The 23,073-nt window shown below is 40.6% G+C and overlaps 1 protein-coding gene across 1 annotated transcript in view; it reads left to right on the forward strand.

The window, feature by feature from the left end:
* The window catches only part of arsg (arylsulfatase G), a 65,844-nt gene that overhangs the window by 30,912 nt on the left and 11,859 nt on the right, over positions 1-23,073 (forward strand). Inside the window, exons 7-9 of the mRNA XM_043714831.2 lie at positions 4,838-4,918; positions 7,029-7,137; positions 9,032-9,152. Coding sequence (XP_043570766.2) covers positions 4,838-4,918; positions 7,029-7,137; positions 9,032-9,152 — 311 coding nt within the window. The remainder of the gene's footprint in view (positions 1-4,837; positions 4,919-7,028; positions 7,138-9,031; positions 9,153-23,073) is intronic.

Genomic DNA, 23,073 nt, shown 5'->3' on the forward strand with positions numbered 1-23,073 from the left:
TTCCCCTTTTATTAAGTTGAATCTGTCTCCAAAGAACAGAACCTTGTATGTTAATATTAGTAGCTTCTAGTATGCACAAATATATTAATGCGAGCATGGTTGACAATGTTAAATTGGTTGTCAGCATAATTCTTAGTATGCTTAGCAAATGTTGTTCAATGTGGAATCGCATTTAATATTGGATGTTGATTTCTGAGTTTTGCAAAATGGTTGGATAAGGTCTGATATGATCCACCAGTCTTTGGGCCAAGTGACTTACATGCCTAGCATCATCCCACCACTGAGGTTCACTGAAACACATTGCTCATTTGTGCAATAGGCTGAACATCTTCGTGGTTTGACAGCCCACCTCATTTGTGGGAAAATATCACTCATGTTGTTATGGCATAGGAGCAGTGTGAAACAGCCATTGTCTCTTGCTCAGATTTTTGACATGGCTTGCCCTTCCAGGGTAATCTGGTTTTCCTTGTTGTATAATCTGCCAGGATGTTCTCTCTCACAAACCTATCTCTATTGATTAATGTTCATGTTTTCATATCTACAGTTCTATGTACTAGAGAATTGGCTTTTTTGGGTGACCCCAAGTTGTTTGCTCACCATGCAAACTGATGCTGGAATAAGATGTATCAAAATTTTTCTACAAAAATGTGAGAGCCCTGTATATTGCACAAACTCACAAATTTTCTGTCTTGAAAAATATCCAAGTCTATCTCAGATTACCCTTTTCTCATAAATATAAAATGTTATCTCACCCTGTACATTGATAAGTGCATGCTTCCAAAGAGCTTTTACAGCAATGCTGTTTGCTTAGTATTTATTTAATATTTACTGAATACTTAGTATTAAAGTATCAAGCAAGTGCTAATGAAGTATTATGGATAATATGGTATTTCATCAAGACGCATTATGTACAAGAATGATATAGAGTCATAGAGATGTACAACATGGAAACAGACTCTTCGATCCAACCTGTCCATGCCGAGCAGATATCCCAACCCAATCTAGTCCCACCCTGCCAGCACCCGGCCCATATCCCTCCAAACCCTTCCTATTCATGCACCCTCCAAATGCCTCTTAAATGTTGCAATTGTACCAGCCTCCACCACTTCCTCTGGCAGCTCATTCCACACGTACCACCCTCTGTGTGAAAAAGTTGCCCCTTCGGTCTCTTTTATAGCTTTCATCTCTCACCTTAAACCTATGCCCTCTAATTCTGGACTCCCCGACCCCAGAGAAAAGACTTTGCCTATTTACCCAGTCCATGCCCCTCATAATTTTGTAAACCTCTATAAGGTCACCCCTCAGCCTCAGGGAAAACAGCCCCAGCCTGTTCAGCCTCTCCCTATAGCTCAAATCCTCCAACCTTGGCAACATCCTTGTAAATCTTTTCTGAACCCTTTCAAATTTCACAACATCTTTCCAATAGGAAGGAGACCAGAATTGCATGCAATATTCCAACAGTGGCCTAACCAATGTCCTGTACAGCCGCAACATAACCTCCCAACTCCTGTACTCAAAACTCTCACCAATAAAGGAATGCATACCAAATGCCTTCTTCACTGTCCTATCTACCTGTGACTCCACTTTCAAGGAGCTATGAACCTGCACTCTAAGGTCTCTTTGTTCAGCAACACTCCCTAGGACCTTACCATTAAGTGTATAAGTCCTGCTAAGATTTGCTTTCTGCATCACCTCACATTTATCTGAATTAAACTCCATTTGCCACTTCTCAGCCCATTGGCCCATCTGGTCAAGATCCTGTTGTAATCTGAGGTAACCCTCTTCGCTGTCCACTACACCTCCAATTTTGATGTCATCTACAAACTTACTAAGTGTACCTCTTATGCTCGCATCCAAATCGTTTATGTAAATGACAAAAAGTAGAGGACCAAGCACCGATCCTTGTGGCACTCCACTGGTCACAGGCCTTCAGTCTGAAAAATGTACAGGTATGATTCAGATTAGCAAAGCAAAGCCATCAGGAACATCAAGAGATAAGATCAGACTAAACTGGAGTCCCAGACTAACCACACAAACACACGTCGACTGTAGCAAGGCTCCCACGATATAACAGGCAACAAGACGAAGTCGAGTAGAATCACTGGCAACAATGCATCCTTTTCCGATGAGCTAAATGTATTTTATGCCTTGAACAGAAGGTCAGTGAAATGGTATCATATACTTCAACAGCCTTAGGGGATCCTGTACCCACAGACAACATTGCCTTCTTGCTGCAGATGTACAGGGCCTTCTTGAGAGTGAACACATGGAAAGCGACTGGCCTGAATGGAGTCCCCGGTAGTGCACCCAGATCCTGTGTTGATCAGCTGGCAGGAGTATTCACTGACATCTTTAACTTCTCCTTACTCTGATCTGAGGTTCCCACTTACTTCAAGAAAGCCACTATCATCCCAAGGCCAAAGAAAAATCAGGCAATATGACTTAATGACTTCCGCCAGTTGGCTCTGACATCCATCATTATGATGAGCTTCAAGAGGTTAGTCGTGGCACACGTCAATTCCAGCCTCCCAGATTGCCTTGATCTGCACAATTTGCCTACTGTCGCAACAGGCCCTTGGTTGATGCCATCTTCCTGGCCCTACACTCATCCCTGGAACATCTAGGTCACAGGGACACCTATGTCAGACCCTATTTGTTGCCTTTAACTCTGCCTTCAATAGTATTATTCCAACCAAACTCATCTCCAAACTCTGAGATGTAGGAATCTGCACTCCCCCCTGCAAATGGATCCTCGAATTCCTGACCCACAGTCTGCAATCAGTAAGGATAGGTGACAACACTTCCTCCATGATAATCCTCAACACTGATTCCCTGCAAGGCTGCGTCTCAGTCCCTTACTTATTCCTTATACACTCACAACTGTGTGGCCAAATTCTGCTCTAACTCCATTTACAAGTTTGCTGATGACACCAACATTGGGGGTCAGATCTTAAACAATGTCAAGACAGAGTACAGGAACGAGATTGAATGCTTAGTGGCATGGTCTAAAGACAACAATCTCTCCCTCAATGCCAGCAAAATGAAGGAGCTGATCATTGACTTCAGGAAGCAGAGTGGAGGACGTGCCCCTGTCTACATCAGTGGTGCTGAGGTTCAAGTTCCTCAGAGTAAATGCCATCAACAATCTATCCTGAGCCATCCATGTTGACACTATGGTCAAGAAATCACTCCAATGCCTCTACTTCCTCTGAAGGCTAAGGATATTTGGCATATCTGCAATGACTCTTACCAATTTTTATGGATGCACGATAGAAAACATCCAGATGCATTGTAGCATGGTGTGGCAACTGCCAGGCTGAAGACTGCAAGAAATTACGAAGAGTTGTAAATGCAGCCCAGTCCATCATGCAAACCAGCCTTCCATCCATTGACTCTATCTATATTTCCTGCTGCCTTGGGAAAGCAGCCAATATAATCAAAGAGTCCTCCCACCTCAGTTATACTCTGTTCCACCCCGTTCCATTAGGCAGAAGATACAAAAGTTTGAAAATATATACCAACAGATTCAAGAACAGCTTTGTCCCCGCTTTTATCAGACTTTTAAACTGACCTCTCACGTATGAAAGTTGATCCTTCTCTGCATCTTCTCTGTTGCTGCAACACTGTATTCTGCATTCTGTTCCATTGCCATGATGTACTTAGGTAAGCTATAATTTGCCTGGGTAGCACTCAAAACAAGACTTTTCACCGTATCTCGGTACATGTAACAATAATAAATCAAATTAAGTCACATCAATCAAAACATTTGGAATTAACAAAGTTTTCTTCCTTGCTTCTACTTTTTTTTTGTACTTCCTTGTTTAATCGTACTTGGCTTTACACAGCAGAGATGGGAGCAGGTTGACCTGTGGTAGACATGTTTCTGATGAGGCCACACCCTATCTTTGGATTCACCTGTTTTGTTTTCCTGCCGAAGGGTATTCTGTAAAATTCAACCAACGATGTGGAAACTTTACATGTCAACAAACTATCTAATTGGGCAGTTCTTTGGAACACACCACACCATGCCAATCAATGCACTGCACCAGATATTTAAAATATTTAGTGGTGAGCTGAACTTTGAAATTTGTGAGGTTGTGAAAATGTTGCCTGCACATGATAGCTGTTACAGCTATTCTGAATGACAATGTCATGATGAAGCACATGCTGTCTTTAACTGCAACGAACAGTATTTATATTACTTTTATTACATATACTTGTGGCAATCATTTGGCCTGTTCGTGACTAAAGCTTCATTATCTACACAGAAAATGTGAACCAGGATACGAGAACTGATTTATGAGAGAATGGAATATCTTTGTTTTAAGGTGCAGAAAACATTCAGATTGCATATTACAGTTACTACACCATGATCCAACTGCACAATTCAGTTTCAGCATTTGAAAAACAGATCAGATATCCCTATGCTATTTATACCAACAGGCAGCTCCATCTGAGGTCTTACTTCTTACTTCTGAATTTTGAGTCAGATTATCATTAAAATTGCATTGTAGATGAACAGTGGCAGGAGCTAGTGAAGGAAAAATTCACATAAAGGTCCAACAATTGTTCACACTAGTGTGTAACCAAATCCACACCAGAATGTGATATAAAAAGGCTGTTTTACTGGCCGCCTTCTGTGTTTTCTATTGAAGGCTTAATTACAATTGGAAACTGACTGCATGAAAAATCACAGACAGTAGTTTGCATCTGACCACTGTGTAACAGTATCCAGTATTTGTCCCTGAGCCAATTTTAACATAAATTACATCTGGGTTGAATATTTTGAAATTTACACTCCTCTTCTTCAAGATTTTTACATCTGTTTCCCATGCAGGTGACAATGGTCCGTGGACTGAGAAATGTGAATTTTCTGGAAGTGCAGGTCCATTTGTGGGAGCGTGGCAGACCAACAAAGGTAATAACTAGTTAAACAGTTGACAAAAGGAGAAACTGCCGTTCATGAAGGTGAGGTACAGTTTGGTGAAATGTCATATCATTTTAATGTTAATTCAGAAATTACTCACATTTGAACATGTTAGGATGTGTTTTTGTTTCTTCTTGGGGTAGGATTCTGCTGTGGGTTTCTGGGATAACCATTGACCTTAAATGAGAGTTAGAAGCTCTTGCTATGTAAAGGAACCTTCAGTCTTGCCTGATTTTCCCCAAATTGGCCAAATAGTGTCGAGAAGTTGGACTTGCTGTCAGATTAAAGTTGGCAGGTGAGCGCTCAAAACCTGGAGGCCCAACAGGAAGCCCAGCTGTATCATGATACCTTTATAGACAAACGAGAGAAAGGACTGCTGAGATGGAGGAATCATCCTTCCAACTTTTTAATATCTAAAATCCAAGCCCCTTCAACAGCTGGGGCACCATTGTGTAGGTAGGCAGGGAAGGCCTCAATGCCTGCCGTTTAAGCACTGGCCTATAGTCTGCTGTGAGAAGGCTCCCTAACGGCATTCCCCTGTTCTGTACCAGTTATCAGGATAAGGAGACTGACTGGCAAGGATTCCATTCCTGTGTACTTTTGCATGTTATCCAACACAGCAACAACAAAAGTCGCAGGACATACTTGAATTGCAATTTCTTCAAATTTTTTAACCTGATAATCAAAGCTGTGTATGCTAGGTCTAATGTTGAGCAATTCATTCCTTCCCTTTAGTGATTTTATTTTGGAAAAATATACTTTATTCATAAATTATCCATAAATACTTGACAAAACAGTTCAAGTCAGCTATTACAGGAAATAGAGTAAAAATGTCACATTTTCATTTGAACATTGCCCTCATAGGTGCCTCCATCAAGATGCAAGTTGAAATATTTGTTAAATATGACAATAATCTATTTACATTACAGTAAGAGCCATGAGTGTTTCCATAAGTTAATAGACACTTGGGATATCATTGCTAAAAAAAATCTTAAATGATAGCACACGCACTGAGATCCACTGTTCGTTGGTCGTGGCTGCCCAAAATTTTAGTATGTCCCTCAGTCCTGAACCTTTGAATGTGCTAGTTTGCTAGGTTGCAGTTAAATCTATGCTTTGAATGACCAATGAGTTTCAAGCAGACCAAAGAGCATCTTTTACTGAATTGATAGTCTTCCAGGCTGAGTAGATGCTTGTCTTAGAACATGTGCCAGGTAACAGCCCATAGAGCACCATGTGCTGTGTCACGGAGCTGCTCGGGATGAACCTCAACAAAAACCACCGCACCTTTCTCCAGACCTTCTTTGCAAAAACACATTGCAGAACACGATGTGCAATAGCCTCTTCACCACCACATGTTGTGGCACAAAGAGACAAGGTGTGCATGAAAGATTTGATGGGTAGTGCACTAATGACTTTGAGAGTTTGCTGAGGGAACCATCTGACAGCATTGACCATTTCCTCCCCTCATGGGGCCTTTAGGTTGTTATGTGCTGAGCACTCCCTGATGGACTTGTGGTGAAAAGTATCTTTCTGTACAGATATTTCCATAATGGGCCAGACTTCCACCACATGCAGCAACACCAACAGCACCTCACATCTGAAGACCAGGTTTTTACCTGAAGTGGAGAGAGAGTGGCATTCCCACTTGCTCAATTTCTGCATCATCTTGGCGTTAACACTCATTCAAAGTTTTACAAAGTTAAAAATCAAACAACACCAGGTTATAGTCCAACAGGTTTAATTGGAAGCACTAGCTTTCGGAGAGCTGCTCCTTCATCAGGTGATTGTGCTCAATGAATCTGTAACTTCCTGTTTCCTCTCAATGTTTACAGTGCCAGGAGAAGTTTAGGTACAACAATGTCAATATCATAACTTTGGTGAGTATGAGGACCACTCACTGTCAGGGAGTGAGTTAATATATCTGGTGAGTAACTAAGCCATACTCATCAGTGAGGTTGTAGACCTGATCGCACAATAGCTTGGAAACTGTCCATTTTCAGGAAAAGAATATCAATCCTGATAAATCTAATATGTAGAAACATATTATTGTTTCATTGACTACAATATTGTCTAATGCAATTTTATAAATTTTGTTTAGGTGGAAGTTCAACAAAAAAGACAACATGGGAGGGTGGCCATCGAGTGCCAGCAATAGCATATTGGCCAGGAAAGATCCCAGCTAATAGTACAAGTGACTCACTGCTCAGGTAAAGACAAGGAAACACTCCCATTTCTACAGTAAAATTTAACAACAAAATATTGTATAACAATAACATGCATTAACATATATCAAATTTAGGCTAGGTAATTGTCCCAGCATGCTTCACAGGATCATTGCAAAACAAACTCTGAGTCGCTTAAAGCAATATAAGGGCACATGGACAAAGCCTTGTTCAAAATATTAGGATTAAAGTAGAAAGAGCGGCTTAGGGAAGTAATTCCAGAGTTTGGGAACCATATTAATATATGATATGGCGACCATTGATGGAGCTATTGAAATCAGCTTGCTCATAAAGCCAGAATTAGGTGTGTCAACTACTCTGAAAGTTGTGGGACTGAAGGATATTTCAGAAATATGGAGAGACCAGGCCTCTAAGGCATTCAAAACCAAGAACGTATTTAAAATAAAGGTGCTGCATAGGCAGCAGCCAGTGCAGTTCAGCAAGTGCATGGGTAATGGGTGAACAGGATTTGGATGCAAGTAAGGGCATGGCTGCAGAGTTTTGAGTCAGCTCAGGTTTTCAGATGATAGAATGTGGGCTGCCAGCCAGGAATGCATTGTAAAAGACAGGTCTATATGTAAAAAAGAAATGGATGAGAATTTCAATGACAGATGGGTCCAGCCTAAGGTGGAATTGGATGATGTCAATGAGATGGAAATAGACGTTGTGATGGTACATAAATCTAGTCTGAAGCTTATTTTAGTGTCAAATGTGGTAAAGAACAGTCTGGTTAAACCTCAGACAGTTGCGAAGGAAAGAGTTGAAGTCAGCAGCAAAGGAATGGAATTTGTAGTTGGAACTAAAAATAGTGGCTTCAGTTCCTCTGATATTTAGTTGAAAGAAATTTCTGCTGATCTTGAACTGGAAGTTGAACCAGTAGTCTGTTCATTTTGTGACAGTGGAAGAGTCAAGAGAGATGTAAGGTAGTGTTAAATGTTATCGTCTTACATATGGAAACTAGGGTTATGTTTACAAAATTGAAAAAAAATCTGAACAGAATTTAAGGTAACTAGTTGGGCTTGAAGTTTGGTGCGTTTGCACTTATTGGTAGCTACATATATCAATATATAGCCCTGTTGTTTGCACTTGGTTCAATTGAACAAAATAGGCTACACCTATTCTCTAGTTCATCTTGTAGAACAGTACCTTGACCAACAGTCAATTTGCCTGGTTCAAATTTAAACAAAGCTTGGCAGTCATCCAAAGTGCTTTTAAATGTGTTGATTTCATAATCATCTTCTTCAGCCTGGTAAATGGTCTCTGAACCTAGATACAGAATGAAATTCATTTAACTTAGTATTGCATATGAACGAACCACCAATTTACTGTATGGTTTGTATGTAATGTCAGTCTACATCTCATTGCCTAACCTTGCATACAACCAATAACTACTTAAACAAGATAATGAAAGATGCTAGTCCTCATTGAACCGCATTGCAGCAAGAGCCAGTGGTCTCAGGAGAAAGCTGCTAAAACAAACTAGAGCAAATATTTGCTTGTAATTGCCACTGAATTTTTGTTTAGTTTTTGTAGCCCTTGACGTCAGAGTTCTCTGAAATTTGAACTTTTTTTTAAACAGTTGTATTTACACATTCAATCCAGCTTCATTCATTCAGTAAAGATATGGAAGCATGGCCCTTTTATCTCTCGGACATGAGTTCAAATATAGTCATGATTACAGATGTAGTTAAATATACAAACTTACAAAGTAAAATAGAAAAAAAACTGAGCATGTTCACTGCTTATCAAAGGAAGGTTCCTGAACCTTAGGATCTTCCAATGAGGAAAAATATGTTTTCTAAAATCAGATTAAGAAAAGCCCTTTGTGATATGCAAATTTAAAATGCCTCAACCTAAAAAGATTTATATTTGTCTTCAGTGCTCTAGATATATTTTCTACCCTGATTTCACTGGCAAATGCAAGCCTGCCTCCAAACAGACGCTATGATAGTTTGGATATAACACAGGTGCTACTTGGCCAGTCAGACTGTGGTCATCAGGTAATCTTCATTATTTTAATATAATTCAAATAAAGAGCTTTTTAAAAATGTATTAGCACATGCAAAACAACTTCCAAAGAAATTGATAACTTTTATAATTGTTTCATAGTACATAATTGAGTACGGCTGAAAAAGACAATTTGTCAAATCTCATTGCCTTGCACTCATCAGGACAATTTGCAAGAATATCACTAAGGGAGAAACACAAAATTATACTGTGGCGAGGAGAGTGGTGATTGGTTGGCAAGTGGACTCTAATTGGTAGAGGCTTTGCCTTGGAGAATGAAGCAGTTAATGATAATCGCCAGTTAACGGCCAGAATTTGTTTAGATTTCAAACCAGGCAGGTTGACTGTAGTCAGGGCATGCACTGTGAAATGAACCAGCTGTCACCTATTTTGTTGAGTTGAAACAAATGCAATGGATGCACATCTTTCTGTCTGCAAAGATCAGGGCTCTGAGTATTATTGTACACAGCTTTCAGTACATTAGATTCCTTACAGTATGGAAACAGGCCCTTCGGCCTAACAAGTCTACACCGACCCTCCGAAGAGTAACCCTCCCAGACCCATTCCCCAACCCTATATTTACCCCTGAGTAATGCACCTGACACTATGGGCAATTTAGCAAAGCCAATTCACCTGACCTGCACATTTTTGGATTGTGGGAGGAAACTGGAGCACCCAGAGGAAATCACCACAGACATGGGGAGAATGTGCAAACTCCACACTGACAGGTGCCCGAGGTGGGACTCGAACCTGGGTCCCTGGCGCTGTGAGGCAGCAGTGCTAACCACTGTGCTTGTCTCTTTGTGGGGTTTGTGGACCATTCTCGTTCCAGTCCTATTCTGATCTCTCCCCAAAACCCTTTCTTTGGTACTTTGATGATACCGTTGGTAGCTTTCCACACTCATTTGGAATTGGAATAATTTACCAATATTGATTCCAATTTCCACCCTGCTCTCACCTTCACCTGGTCCATCTGTGACTCCTCAGCTCCTGAACTTATTGATACAAGGGTTAAAAGGTTGCAAGTGAAGATATTCACTGATGGTTTCACAACGTTCAATATCATTCATGACTCCTCAGATACTGAAGCATCCCATGTCAATATGCAGCAAGACCCAGACAACAGTCAGGCCTGGGCTGATAAGTGGCAAATTACATTCGTGTCACACAAGTGTCAGACGATAACCATTTTCAACAAGATAAAATCCAGCCATTGCCTCTTGACATTCAATGGCATGACCATCACTGAATCCATCACTTATCATTTACCAGAAACTGCATTGGACCAGGCATATGAATATTGTGACTACAAGAGCTGCAAGATCAAGCCAGAATGGGGAGAGTGAGTCTAACATGGCAGTGAGAAAGGTCATCGGCATCGATGGTACTCATCCTGAGTGGCAGTGAGAGCAGGGACAGGCGTCCCTGGGCAGTGTGGGGCAAGGTTGAGCCTGGAGCAGGCAAGAGTGTGCCCTTGTGAGGAGTATGAGCCCAACATGGCTAGGCATTTATCGACTGTGGTGTTGAACTTCTAACTGTGTTTCTTTGTTTTTCTACTTTTTAGTAAGAAGGGCTATAATATTTAGTTTTGTTTTTTTTGTTTTTCTGCTTTGTGCCAAGATTCTGTACCTAGGTACCTTACAAAGTCATGGAGATGTACAGCACGGAAACAGACCCTGTGGTCCAACTTGTTCATGCCGACCAGATATCCTAACCTCATCTCGTCCCAGTTGCCAGCACATGGCCCATAATCCTCTAAACCCTTCCTATTCATATACCCATCCAGATGCCTTTTAAATGCTGCAATTGTACCTGCCTCTACCACTTCCTCTGGCAGCTCATTCCATACATGCACCACACTCTGCGTGAAAACGTTGCCCCTTAGATCACTTTTACATCTTTCCCCTTCAGTTCTGGACTCCCTCACCCCAGGGAAAAGACTTTTATACCTAAGACGGCACCGTATGTAGTGACTTGTAAACCTTTCACAGTACTCATGTGAGTGCACGATAATAAACCTAATTCAAGCCCAGAATTCTGTAGTGAGAACAAACTATCTGACTTCCTGAGGCAAAAATCTGAACTATGATGGAATATTATTCACTTGTCTGGAAGCATGCAGTTCCAATGACATTAAAGAAGCTCAATAGAATCCAGGCTCCTTTGACAGCATCTTCCAAACTGTGACATCTACCGCTTGGCAAGGTGAGTGTAACAGGTGGAAGAAAAGCTCACCACCTGCAAATTCCTCTTCAATTCACACTCCAACCTGACTTCGAACTAGATCACTGTTCCTCAACTGTAACTGGGCACAAATCCTGAAACTCCCTAACTGTTCTGTAGGTATGCCCACATCATGTGGATTGTAATGGTTCAAGGTGCTTACTAGCACTTTTTCAAGGCCAAATTAGGGATATTGGCCTAGTCAATGATCCACTTGTCCCATGAAATATTTGAAGAAATGTAAAATTAGTAGTCTTTCCCTCAGAATCCCATAGTCCAGAAGCCATATTTTGTCCATGTCTTGGGCAAAATTATTATCAAATACAGAACTAGCCAAGAAGATTTTCTTTGCATGTTTGAATGTAGTGACAGAGTGGTGGAGTATAGTCTTAATTCTATGCATTGATGATTTAATACGGAGGTTAACCTCTCAGCTATTGGAAGCAAATAAGTTCAACTGTCCATCAGATGTTCTTGCATATTTCCTTTTGGCCTGTTCAAAGCAGATTTAATAAAGGCCAGTGAGTTGACCGACACTTTGGCCCATCATCAACACATGTTTTGGCTGTGAAGTGGCATATGCCACTGACAGAAGACACTTACACCTTCTTCTGCAGAATCACTTGTTTGCACACAAATATGTTTTTTTTCTGATTTATTTTTTTCTATGTACTTTGATTCCCAACAGCCATCTTTGTCTCTCACTTGCACAGAATATTATGTTCAGAAGTCAGATATTTGTGAAAAAAATAAGCATTTACTCAACAACAGAGCTTTTTTTTATGGAGACCCATGCTGGATGCTGCCAATTATTGGATTGAATAAGGCTGTATGGAAAATAGACGTTTCTCAGAAGACCAAAAGTCAGACTTTTCATACCTGACATAATACTTGCATTTAGCAGATTCTTCTTTATAAACTGAAGCACTTGAAACTTTGTTTCCATTCTTAAACTCAGGTAGGTTTAGTCATTCTTATTTTGCAGTGAAAGAGGAATAATAATACAGCCATTCAAAACAGACATTATAAAATAAACATTTGATCTTTCACATATCTACAATTGTCACAAATAGGCGGAGTTTACATCAAAACACCTTGACGTCTAGAATCCTAAAATATCACCCTTGTTTCTGTCATGCCAGTGAGCAGTTTTGTGGCTTAAAAATGGTAAGGACTGACTATTTTGTCTTCATTGATAACAAAGTGGTCATAAAAGATTAGTTGTAATAACAGAGATGAGTGGATGTGATTAGGGGAGACAGGGCAATCATGGAAAGGGAGGATGTCCTTTAGGATGCAAGGACAGAGTGAAAAATTAACTCCAATCAATTTAGTTAGATTTGGAATTACATTAGATTTGACTCATCCGATTAAAATCCTTTCTGCCTTCTCATTCCAGCACGGATTTGTAAAAGGCAGCTATTATTTGACTAATCTAATTGAATATTTTCTGAAGTTACAGTGGAGTTGTATGAAGAGAGTGAAGTGGGGCTGTTGCTTGTTTGGATTATTGGAATGAATTTGACCAAGTTCGGCTGGAAAGGTTGGTGAATAAATTTGAGGATTATGGAACAGGTGGGTCAGTTTCAGCTTGGCTAAAATAATGGCGTAAGGAAAGAAGATAGCAAGTCAAATAATGATTTTCTGAAGGGGAAAATGGTAGACAGTGCAGTTAGGACTTTTGATCAGTGCGAGGACCACTGCTGTTTTTGGTACAGAATGGAAGAGGGATCTAGTGGGTATCTTTGAAGGTGGATTGATTTGAAATAAGAATGGGATCTTGGGTAGGGATGTTAGGCAGAAATTTTATAAAATTCTGATTAACCCACAATTAGAATAGTGCATTTAATTCCATACTTTAGGAAAGGTGTGAGGAGTTTGAGAAGATGCATGGATGATTTGCCAGAATGGTTCATGGAGTGAGGGATTTTAGCTACAAAAATAAGTTGGACACGGTAATGTTTTCCTTGAGGAAAGGAGATTTGAAAGAGATGTATGGATTATGTATAGATTATGACAGATAATGAATGGATTATGACAGATTATGAACGGATACTGTATGGGTTATGACGGTTTATGTATGAATTATGTATGGATTATGACATTATGTATGGATTATATATGGATTATGACCGATTATGACAGATTATGTATGGATTATGAGTGGATTATGTTTGAATTATGACAGATTTAAATAATTATAACAAAAAAAACTATTCCCATTAGCTGATGGTACAAGAATGAGCAAACGCAGATTTAAAGCTGTGGACTAGACATACAGAAGCAAGTGAACAAGAACAATTTACTCACTGTATACTAATAACCTGGACACACTGCCTTGAAAGTGGTGAGATGGAGGTAAGCAATGACTTCAAAAGGAAATTGGATAGGCACTTGAGAGAAATGAATTTGTAAGATTACCCCCTAGTGCCTCAAATACATGTAAATGTAGTCTTGTACATGTAAGAGATGTCTTTGGTTTATTTTGGATACAGTCAAACTCCAATGTTTGTTTGTTCCCTTGATATGCTACAGTACAGAAACAAATTGCATTTGTATATGTATATATACAAAGATATTTTTTATGAATAAAGAATATTTTTGAAGTTAAAAAAATCTGGAGTAAGTGGTATGGGACTGCTTTGATTGCTATTCAGAAAACCAGCAAGGACACAATAGACTGAATGGTCTTGTTGAGTATCATAATGATTCTGAATTATTAGGTCCCATTTGGGACAGGAAAGAAACTGGGAAGGAAACAAAAACACCAGGGTACGAGGAGAGCTGCCTTAACTTTCTACGCGATCCATTAGCCATGGCAAATGAGGTGGTTAAAGAACAGAAGCACAGCTGCTTGGCATAACTGGGGTAGAACTGTACTTGAGACAGACACGGGGAGGTACCAGTATTAGTGCATGGACTTGGGAGGGTTGCTGGAAAGGATGGGTAGCACAGGTGGGGACTGAACCATTGGCCCACATGTACGAGTCAAGGGGTGAGGAGTAGGAAGGCAGTTGAGATCTAAACTTCAGAATTGCTCTATCTGGTATCCTGTCCTGCATACTAGAGCTGTGCTGATTCCTCAATGCCACGTTATAGAGTCATACAGTCAATACAGCAATGAAACAGATGCTTCAGTCCAACCAGTCCATGTTTAACATAATGCCAAACCAAACTAGTGCCACCTGCCTGCTCCTGGCCCATGTCCTTTCAAATTTTCCTATTCGTGCATCTATCCAGATGTCGTTTAAACGTGGTAATTGTACTGGCATTCATCACTTTCTCAGGAAGTTCATTCCACACGTGAACCACCCTCTGTGTAAAAAATTTGCCTCTGATATCTTTTTCAAATCTTTCTCCTCTCACCTTAAAAATATGTCCCCTAGTCTTGAAATCCTTTCTTATCAACATAAAGACTCCCCTGAAGTGTTGAATTTACTGGTGTAAGGAACATTGTAAGATGTTATGACAGTCCTTCTAAGACCATAAGAAATAGGAACAGAAGGAGACTATTTGGCCCCTTGAGCCTATTCTGCCATTCAATAGACCATGGCTGATTTGACATTCCTTGTGTCCATTTTCTTGCATTTTCCCTGTGGCCCTTATTCCCCTGATGATAAAGACTCTTCCTGTCTTTTTGTGGCTAGTTGGTGTTCATGTATCCTCCCTCACTAGTATCTTTACATACGGATGAGCAAGGATACCACTTCGACTGGGACAACACATCCATCCTAGGACAAGTCAAACAAAGACACGCACGCAAATTCCTCAAAGCATGGCATTCCAACCGGAACTCTATCAAAAAACACATCGAGTTAGACCCCATCTACCACTCCCTGAGAAAAGGGACAGGAAGTGACTTCACCACAGGAAATAACATCACCACAGGAAATGATATCACCAACCCAAAGAAATCCAAGCATGCAAATAGAAAGCAGGAATTTTCAGCAGTGCTTTGCCTGAGGCCCACTGAAGATGTTACCTAGTAGGGTGATGAAATGTCTGGAAATGAACTTTCAAGCTCAGCAAGCAAACCTACATGCAAAACTTGCATTAATGTCAAAATTGTGAACCTATATATGAAAAATTGTAAAAGATTTAGTTACTTGGTTCTTGGTGTTTATGCAGGCTCTTGTACAGTAATGACTCTGTTAATGTTCAGTTGCTAATGCACATTACCTGAAATAAAATCAATGAATATTAGAAACAAAAATGTTATGGTAAGGCAATTCCAAACAAAGATAGTGAGATACAATATGTTTAAGAATTCATCAAAACAACAGGCGAAGGTCATTGAATGGACTTTATGCCAGAATTTGAAGGCCAATATTAACTTCATTGTACTTTTTTATTTGTGTAAATACAGTTCAAAACTAGCCATGAGATTTGGCAAAACTCATGACCTCTTTAAAAAAAAAACTACTATGGAGGACAAGTTGTCAAAACTTGATACATAAATAGGTATTAAATTATTTGGTTTACAGCTGTCTGTTCATGTACCCAGTTAGTTTTTGAGCAATTGTTATTCTGCCCACTCTTACATCTGATCAGTTATTCCCTAGGGAATTTCACATGGAAAACCTGTTACTGTCACATTTTGGATCTGTGTTTCTAAACTAAAGCTAATTAGGTTTGACTTATCCCCAGAGACTGTTCGCAATACCACATTTAAAATCACCTTGCTAGAAGCAAAAATAGGCAATCTAGATCTCTACATAAATTATGTAAAAGATCAATTTTCAATGTACTTGAGGATAACATACCATTTTATTATTCAAATGCACATGGCGGTGAGCAACTAAGATGAATAAACAACCATTTAGGAGACATATTGTCATTTTTGCTGATAGGGACAGTGATAGTGAACTTTATTGTTTTCCATCATCCCATGAGTTCCTGCAAAAATATGTATGTTTGGGGGAAAGCTTTACTGTTTGGTGTTGTAACTTTCAGTAATAGGCACAAAACAGAAGAAAAGATAATGTTTATCCACGAAGCACACTGATATGTAAATATCAGGAAAAAATTGTCTCTCACTTGCTCTTAGACACACACACTAATGGATTCTAGCTAACAAAACATCCAACAAGATTGTTAACAAAATATAAGAAGCAAATCACATTCAGATAAAGTCCTTAAGGTTCATTCAGTGCAGGCCTGGTTTGGTTCCCTCCATGGTTCTTTCAAGAAGGGGGAGGTTGGAGGTCTCAAGATATCCAGCCTGGTTTGTAGCCGAGTTTCTTCAGATGAAAATGAACTTAGTTCTCCTTGCACTACCTTAGTTGCTTAGTTGCTAGGCAGAGCTCTATCTTTTTTGGCTGGATGAATTGGCCTGTCACTCTCAAGAAGATTTGTTCCTGGTTGGTTCTTGGACTAATAAGAGCTATTAATGAAAGTCAGTTTCAATCATGTGCCCCAATGATCAATGCTTCTGTTGTCTGTATAACTGATTCAAAGGCAATGCTACACAATGCATTTGGAATGGTTCACACATGCCTGTTCCTCTGCATTTCTGTTTATTGCGTGTTAAAACTGAAGACTGTATTACTGGGGCACTATTTTGCAGTCTTATGGTACTGCCACCATGATGTAAGTTTGCGTCCAACAGAGTACATTATTTGATATGGAAATGCCTATGTTATCTCTCATAATCGAAGAAATTGGATGTAGATCATGGTACTGAAGAATTCAACAGACATTTTTCACAGCTAGCAATGATATGCTAAGGTTAAATTCCTCGGGTACCTAGTGTCAGGGTTGGTATAGTATGCTTCCAGTAACCTGTTATTTCCTAAGTGCAGTATGTGATCCTTATGCATTGAGGTCACATTCTATAATGCAGTGATGATGTCATGAGCATGTGTCTCACAGTCTCACTGACTGTGAGACAAAACATAACAGCAAATACAAAGATAATGGAACTGTAAATTTCACAAGTGGTTTTGTATTTGAATATTTTTGCAAGGAAGGGCATCCAACCCATTCTTATTTAGACTTTAAGGACATTGCAGATGTTTGAATTAATTCTTTGTCTGTGTAGAAATTTCAAACACTAGTTACCTGACTTTTAAATGCCGTTATAATGGGAAATTATTCAATTTGATTTTTAAAAATAGACAAAGTCTACATATTGAAAGTTAAGAATATGACTACTGAGCATGCCTGGGTAGAAACGGACCCTGTTGTGCCTGTTTTATGTCTTGTGGCTCGATGCCCATTGCAAAAACTTGAGCTCATAACCTCGGCTAACAGCTTATTGCGGTATGGAAGGAGCTGCATTGTTGGAGATGCTATCTTTTGGAAATGTGGAACCAAAGCCCCATCTTTTCTCCCGGGTGAATATAAAAGATAGCATACCACTCCTCGAAATTGAACAGTGAGTTCACCTGTTGCTCTGGCTAACACTTATCACTGAACCAGTATCTTAAACAGGCAATCTGGCCATTTGTTCCAGTACTGTTTGTGAGGGCTTTTGTGCACAAGTTGACAGATATATTTTCTATGTTGTGAAAGTAATTATATTTTTTAATGAAATTATGTAATTGGTTAGTAAAGCACTTCAAAATGTTTTGATATCATGAAAGATGCTATTGGAGTGCAGGTTTCTTTTTCTTTGGATATTATATCTGCTTCCAGTTGATGGGAAAAACTAACATGTCACATCTGTGCAGTTGGACTGTACACAGATAATGTGGATTAATCTGTATTTGTAAGTCTAGTGCCAACTGAATTTTCTGGCCACTTGCTATCATATATAAAAATATAATATTATGGATCATACATTGGAAATTCACATAGAATTTGAAGATTCAAACCCTTTGCCAAATACAGCTTTGCTTAATTACATTAATGTCCCTGTGAGCTGCACGATCTGCTTTAATTAAGAATCAATATGACTGTGAAACGTTTGATAGCCATCTCAGGTAAATAACCCTAACTGGCTAGAGCCTGAATCTAGTATTAGCAAATATAGAGTCGGGTAAAGGGTTGACCATTTAAGACTGAGATGAAGAACATCCCATCCTCAACTTGTACCATTCCTGACCCCAAAATGTTATTCAGTTATTTTTCTCATAAATCTGTTCAGAGATTTTATTACAGACCTCCTGAGGAGGTGGCAACAGTTCAGACTCTAAACATAGTCCCCATTAATAGAACATAGAACAATACAGCGCAGAACAGGCCCTTCGGCCCTTGATGTTGCGCCGACCTGTGAACTATTCTCAGTTCGTCCCCCTACACTATCCCAAAATCATCCATGTGCTTATCTAAGGATTGTTTAAATCTCCCTAATGTGGCTGAGTTGACTACATTAACAGGTAGGGCATTCCATGCCCTTACCACTCTCTGTGTAAAGAACCTGCCTCTGACATCTGTCTTGAATCTATCACCCCTTAACTTGTAGTTATGCCCTCTCGTACAAGCTGACGACATCATCCTAGGAAAAAGTCTTTCTCTGTCTACCCTATCTAACCCTCTGATCATCTTGTATGTCTCTATCAAATCCCCCCTCAGCCTTCTTCTTTCCAAGTCAATCAGCCTTTCCTTATAAGACCTTCCCTCCAGACCTGGCAACATCCTGGTAAATCTCCTCTGCACCTTTTCCAATGCTTCCACATCCTTTCTGTAATAGGGCAACCAGAACTTCCATATCCGCCACAGAAAACCAAGGCCTCAAAGGAAACTTCCATATCCGCCACAGAAAACCAAGGCCCCAAAGGAAACTTCCATATCCGCCTCAGAAAACCCAGGAGGATCAGTTCCAAAAACGCACATCCCAGATGGCCTCCTTCTTCAAGGACCGCAATTTCCCCCCCGACGTGATCGACGATGCCCTCCACCGCATCTCTTCCACTTCCCGATCCTCCGCCCTTGAACCCCGCCCCTCCAACCGCCACCAGGACAGAACCCCACTGGTCCTCACCTACCACCCCACTAACCTCCATGTACAGCGCATCATCCGCCGTCATTTCCGCCACCTCCAAACGGACCCCACCACCAAGGATATATTTCCCTCCCCTCCCCTATCAGCATTCCGTAAAGACCACTCCCTCCGTGACTCCCTCGTCAGATCCACACCCCCCACCAAACCAACCTCCACTCCCGGCACCTTCCCCTGCAACCGCAGGAGGTGCAAGACTTGCGCCCACACCTCCCCTCTCACCTACCTCCAAGGCCCCAAAGGAAACTTCCATATCCGCCACAGAAAACAGCAACACATTTCCATCTCTGATCTCCAGCATCTGCAGACCTCTTTTTCTCAACCAGAACTGTACACAATATTCCAAGTGTGGCCGCACCAGCGTTTTGTATAGTTGCAACATGATATAGCGGTTCCGGAACTCAATCCCTCTACCAATGAAACCTAACACACTGTATGCCTTCTTAACAGCACTATCCACCTGGTTGGCAACTTTCAGGGATCCTTGCACATGGACTCCAAGATCCCTCTGCACATCCACACTACCAAGAATCTTTCCATTGACCAAGTACTCTGCCATCCTCTTATTCTTCCCAAAGTGCATCACCACATTTAGCTGCATTGAACTCCATTTGCCACCTCTCAGCCCAATTCTGCAGTTTATCCAAGTCCCCCTGCAATCTGTAACATTCTTCCAAACTGTCCACTACTCCACCGACTTTAGTGTCGTCTGCAAATTTACTAATCCATCCACCTATGCCTGCATCTAAGTCATTTATAAAAATGACAAACAGCAGTGGTCCCAAAACAGATCCTTGTGGCAACCACTAGTAACTGGACTCCGGACTGAATATTTTCCATCAACCACTATTCGCTGCCTTCCTCCAGAAAGCCAGTTTCTAATCCAAACTGCTAAATCACCCTCAATTCCATGCCTCTTCATTTTCTCCATTAGCCTACCATGTGGAACCTTATCAAAGGCTTTCCTGAAGTCAAAGTATATCACGTCAACTGCCCTACCCTCATCTACATGCTTGGTCACCTTCTCAAAAAATTCAGTGAGGTTTGTGAGACACAACCTGCCCTTGACGAAACCATGTCGACCATTAAAGCCAATCAAATAATCTGCTTCAGGTGTAGAAGTCACATTTATAGAATCGATACAGTGTGGAAACAGGCCATTTGGCCCAACCAGTCCACATCAACCCTCCAAAGAGTAACTCACCCAGACCAATTCCCCTACCCTATTAGTCTATATTTCCCCTGACTAATGCACCTAACCTATACACCCCTGAACACTATGGGCAATTTAACTTGGCCAATTCACCTAACCTATACATCTTTGGACTGTGAGAAGAAACCGGAGCACCCGATGGAAACCCATGCTGACACATGGAGAATGTGCAAATTCCTCAGACAGTGTCCTGAGACTGGAATCGAACCTGTTTCCCTGGCGCTGTGAGGCAGCATTGCTTACCACTGAGCCACCATGCTGCCCATATGCTAATTTAATTATGTCATCGGTGTCAATTAAGGAAGTCATGCACTGTATTCTGCATTGATATGATTCTAGAATTTCCTTTCCCTTTAATTCCTTATAGGCTGGGAAGAAAAAGCATTTAGTCCCCACGGTGATCAAATGTCCAGGAATAAATTAAGTGGCACTTTTGTCTTTGAGTGTGGGGCTGGTTACACTGGTGAACCTGTGAGATCTACCTCATTCTCGATGAAAGATTTACAAAGTTTGACAAACAAGAACCAGTGGACATGATCTATTAGATTTCCAGAAGGCTTTGACAAGGTGCCATAAAAGAGGCTGCAAAATAAGATAAGAGCCTGTCGTGTTAGGGTCAAGGTATTGGCATGGATAGAGGATTGGCCGACTGGCAGAATGTGGAGAGTAGGCATGAAGGAGACATTTTTAAGATAGTAGCCAATGACTAGTGGAGTTCCACAGGGGCCTGTGTTAGGATCACAACTATCCATGTTATACTTTGACAACCTAGTTGAAGGAACTGAGGGCATTGTTTGCCAGGTTTGCGGATGACACAAAGGAAGGTGGCAGGCCAATTGTGTTGAGGAAACAGGAAAGCTGCAGAAGGACTTGAACAGGCTAGGAAATTGGGCAAAGAAGTGGCATATGGAATATAATGTGGAAACATGTGAGGTGATGCACTTTGATCGGAAGAATGGAGGTATAGACTGTTTTCTAAATGGGGAAAGGCTTTAGAAATCTGAAGGCCTTGGGAGTCCTTGTTCAGAATGCTCTTAAGGTTAACATGCAGGTTCAGTTGGCAGAAAGGAAAGCAAATACAATTTTAGCATTCATTTCAAGATCCAGAGGAGGTTTACAAGAATGATCCCGGGGATGAAGAACTTGTCATATGAGGAGCGGTTGAGGACTCTGGGTCTGTACTTGATGGAGTTTGGAAAGATAGGTGAGGATCTGATTGAAACTTACAGAATACTGAGAGGTCTAAATAGAGTGCACATGGAGAAGATGTTTTCCCCAGTACAGGAGACTAGGACCAGAGGGCACAGCCTCAGAGTGAAGTGATGATGCTTTAGACCAAAGATGAAGAGGAATTTCTTCAGCCAGAAGGTGGTTTATCTGTGAAACCCATTGCCACAATGGGCTGCGGAGGCCAAGACATTACATGTATTTAAGACAGAAATAGATAGGTTTTTGATTGGTAAAGGGATCAAAGGTTGCAGGGAGAAGGCAGGAGAATGGGAATGAGAAACTTATCAGCCATGATTCAATGGCAGAGCAGACTCTATGGACCGAATAGCCTAATTCTGTCTCTATATCTTGTAATCTTATGGTAATGCCACACAACAAAGTGGAGAATGTTCTCAATGTAAAGGTAGGACTTTGTCTCTGTAAGCACTGTGCAGTGACCACTCCTACTGATACTGATACTGGGTAGATTGGTGAAGACAAGGCTAAAGATATCTTTTTTTCCCAAGTAGTTGTTCACATAGAACCTGCCCAGACCTCTCAGTCTACCAGCTCTGTCCTTTAGGACATGTCCAGCTCAGTTATGGTGTTACCAAACCACTCTTGGTGATAGATATTGAAGTCCCTGTCCAGAATACATTCTGTGCCCTTTCCACTCTAAGTGCTTCCTGCAAGTGGTGTTCAATTTGGAGGAGCACTGATTCATCATCTGGAAATGGGGGAATGGAGAAGCAAGTAGTAATTCTTAAGGTTTTTTCGACAACTCCTTTCTAATTATGTGTATACTTACTCCTGTAGTCATCACCACAACTCCTAACGAGATACTCAACCAGTACCACTGGCTTGATGGAATTGTATAACTGGCTAAACAACTGAAATGCCTTCAGGTGGAGACTTCTTTTCTGAAACATTCCGAATGTTTCTTTACAAAAATTATTTTTAGCTGCAGAAAATATTGACACAATTTCAAGTCACGTTGAGCATGCTTGATGTGTAGCTGGCAGCAAATTTGTGAGTCTGCTTTTAACATTTAGAATTCTTCTATATGGACAATAAAACATGGCAACCATTTATCCATTACACCCCTTGCCACCTTCCTCTTCTCCTTTCTGGGGATTATCTATTTTAGAATTTGATGAGGTAAGATACTGCATTGTGGACATAGCAGCATTGAGAAGAACATTCAAATATACACTGCTGTCTAAACTTACCATGAAATACATTTCAGGACTGACATTTCCAAAATATGTGTCTGCTTAATCTACCCAACCACATAACTTGAATCTGTAGTTTACCAGAAACATTTCAT

The sequence above is a fragment of the Chiloscyllium plagiosum genome, unplaced genomic scaffold (genome assembly GCF_037043375.1).
Source record: "Chiloscyllium plagiosum isolate Xiang-an unplaced genomic scaffold, Cpla_swu_hap1 HiC_scaffold_25, whole genome shotgun sequence".
NCBI classification, from domain to species: Eukaryota; Metazoa; Chordata; class Chondrichthyes; order Orectolobiformes; family Hemiscylliidae; genus Chiloscyllium; species Chiloscyllium plagiosum.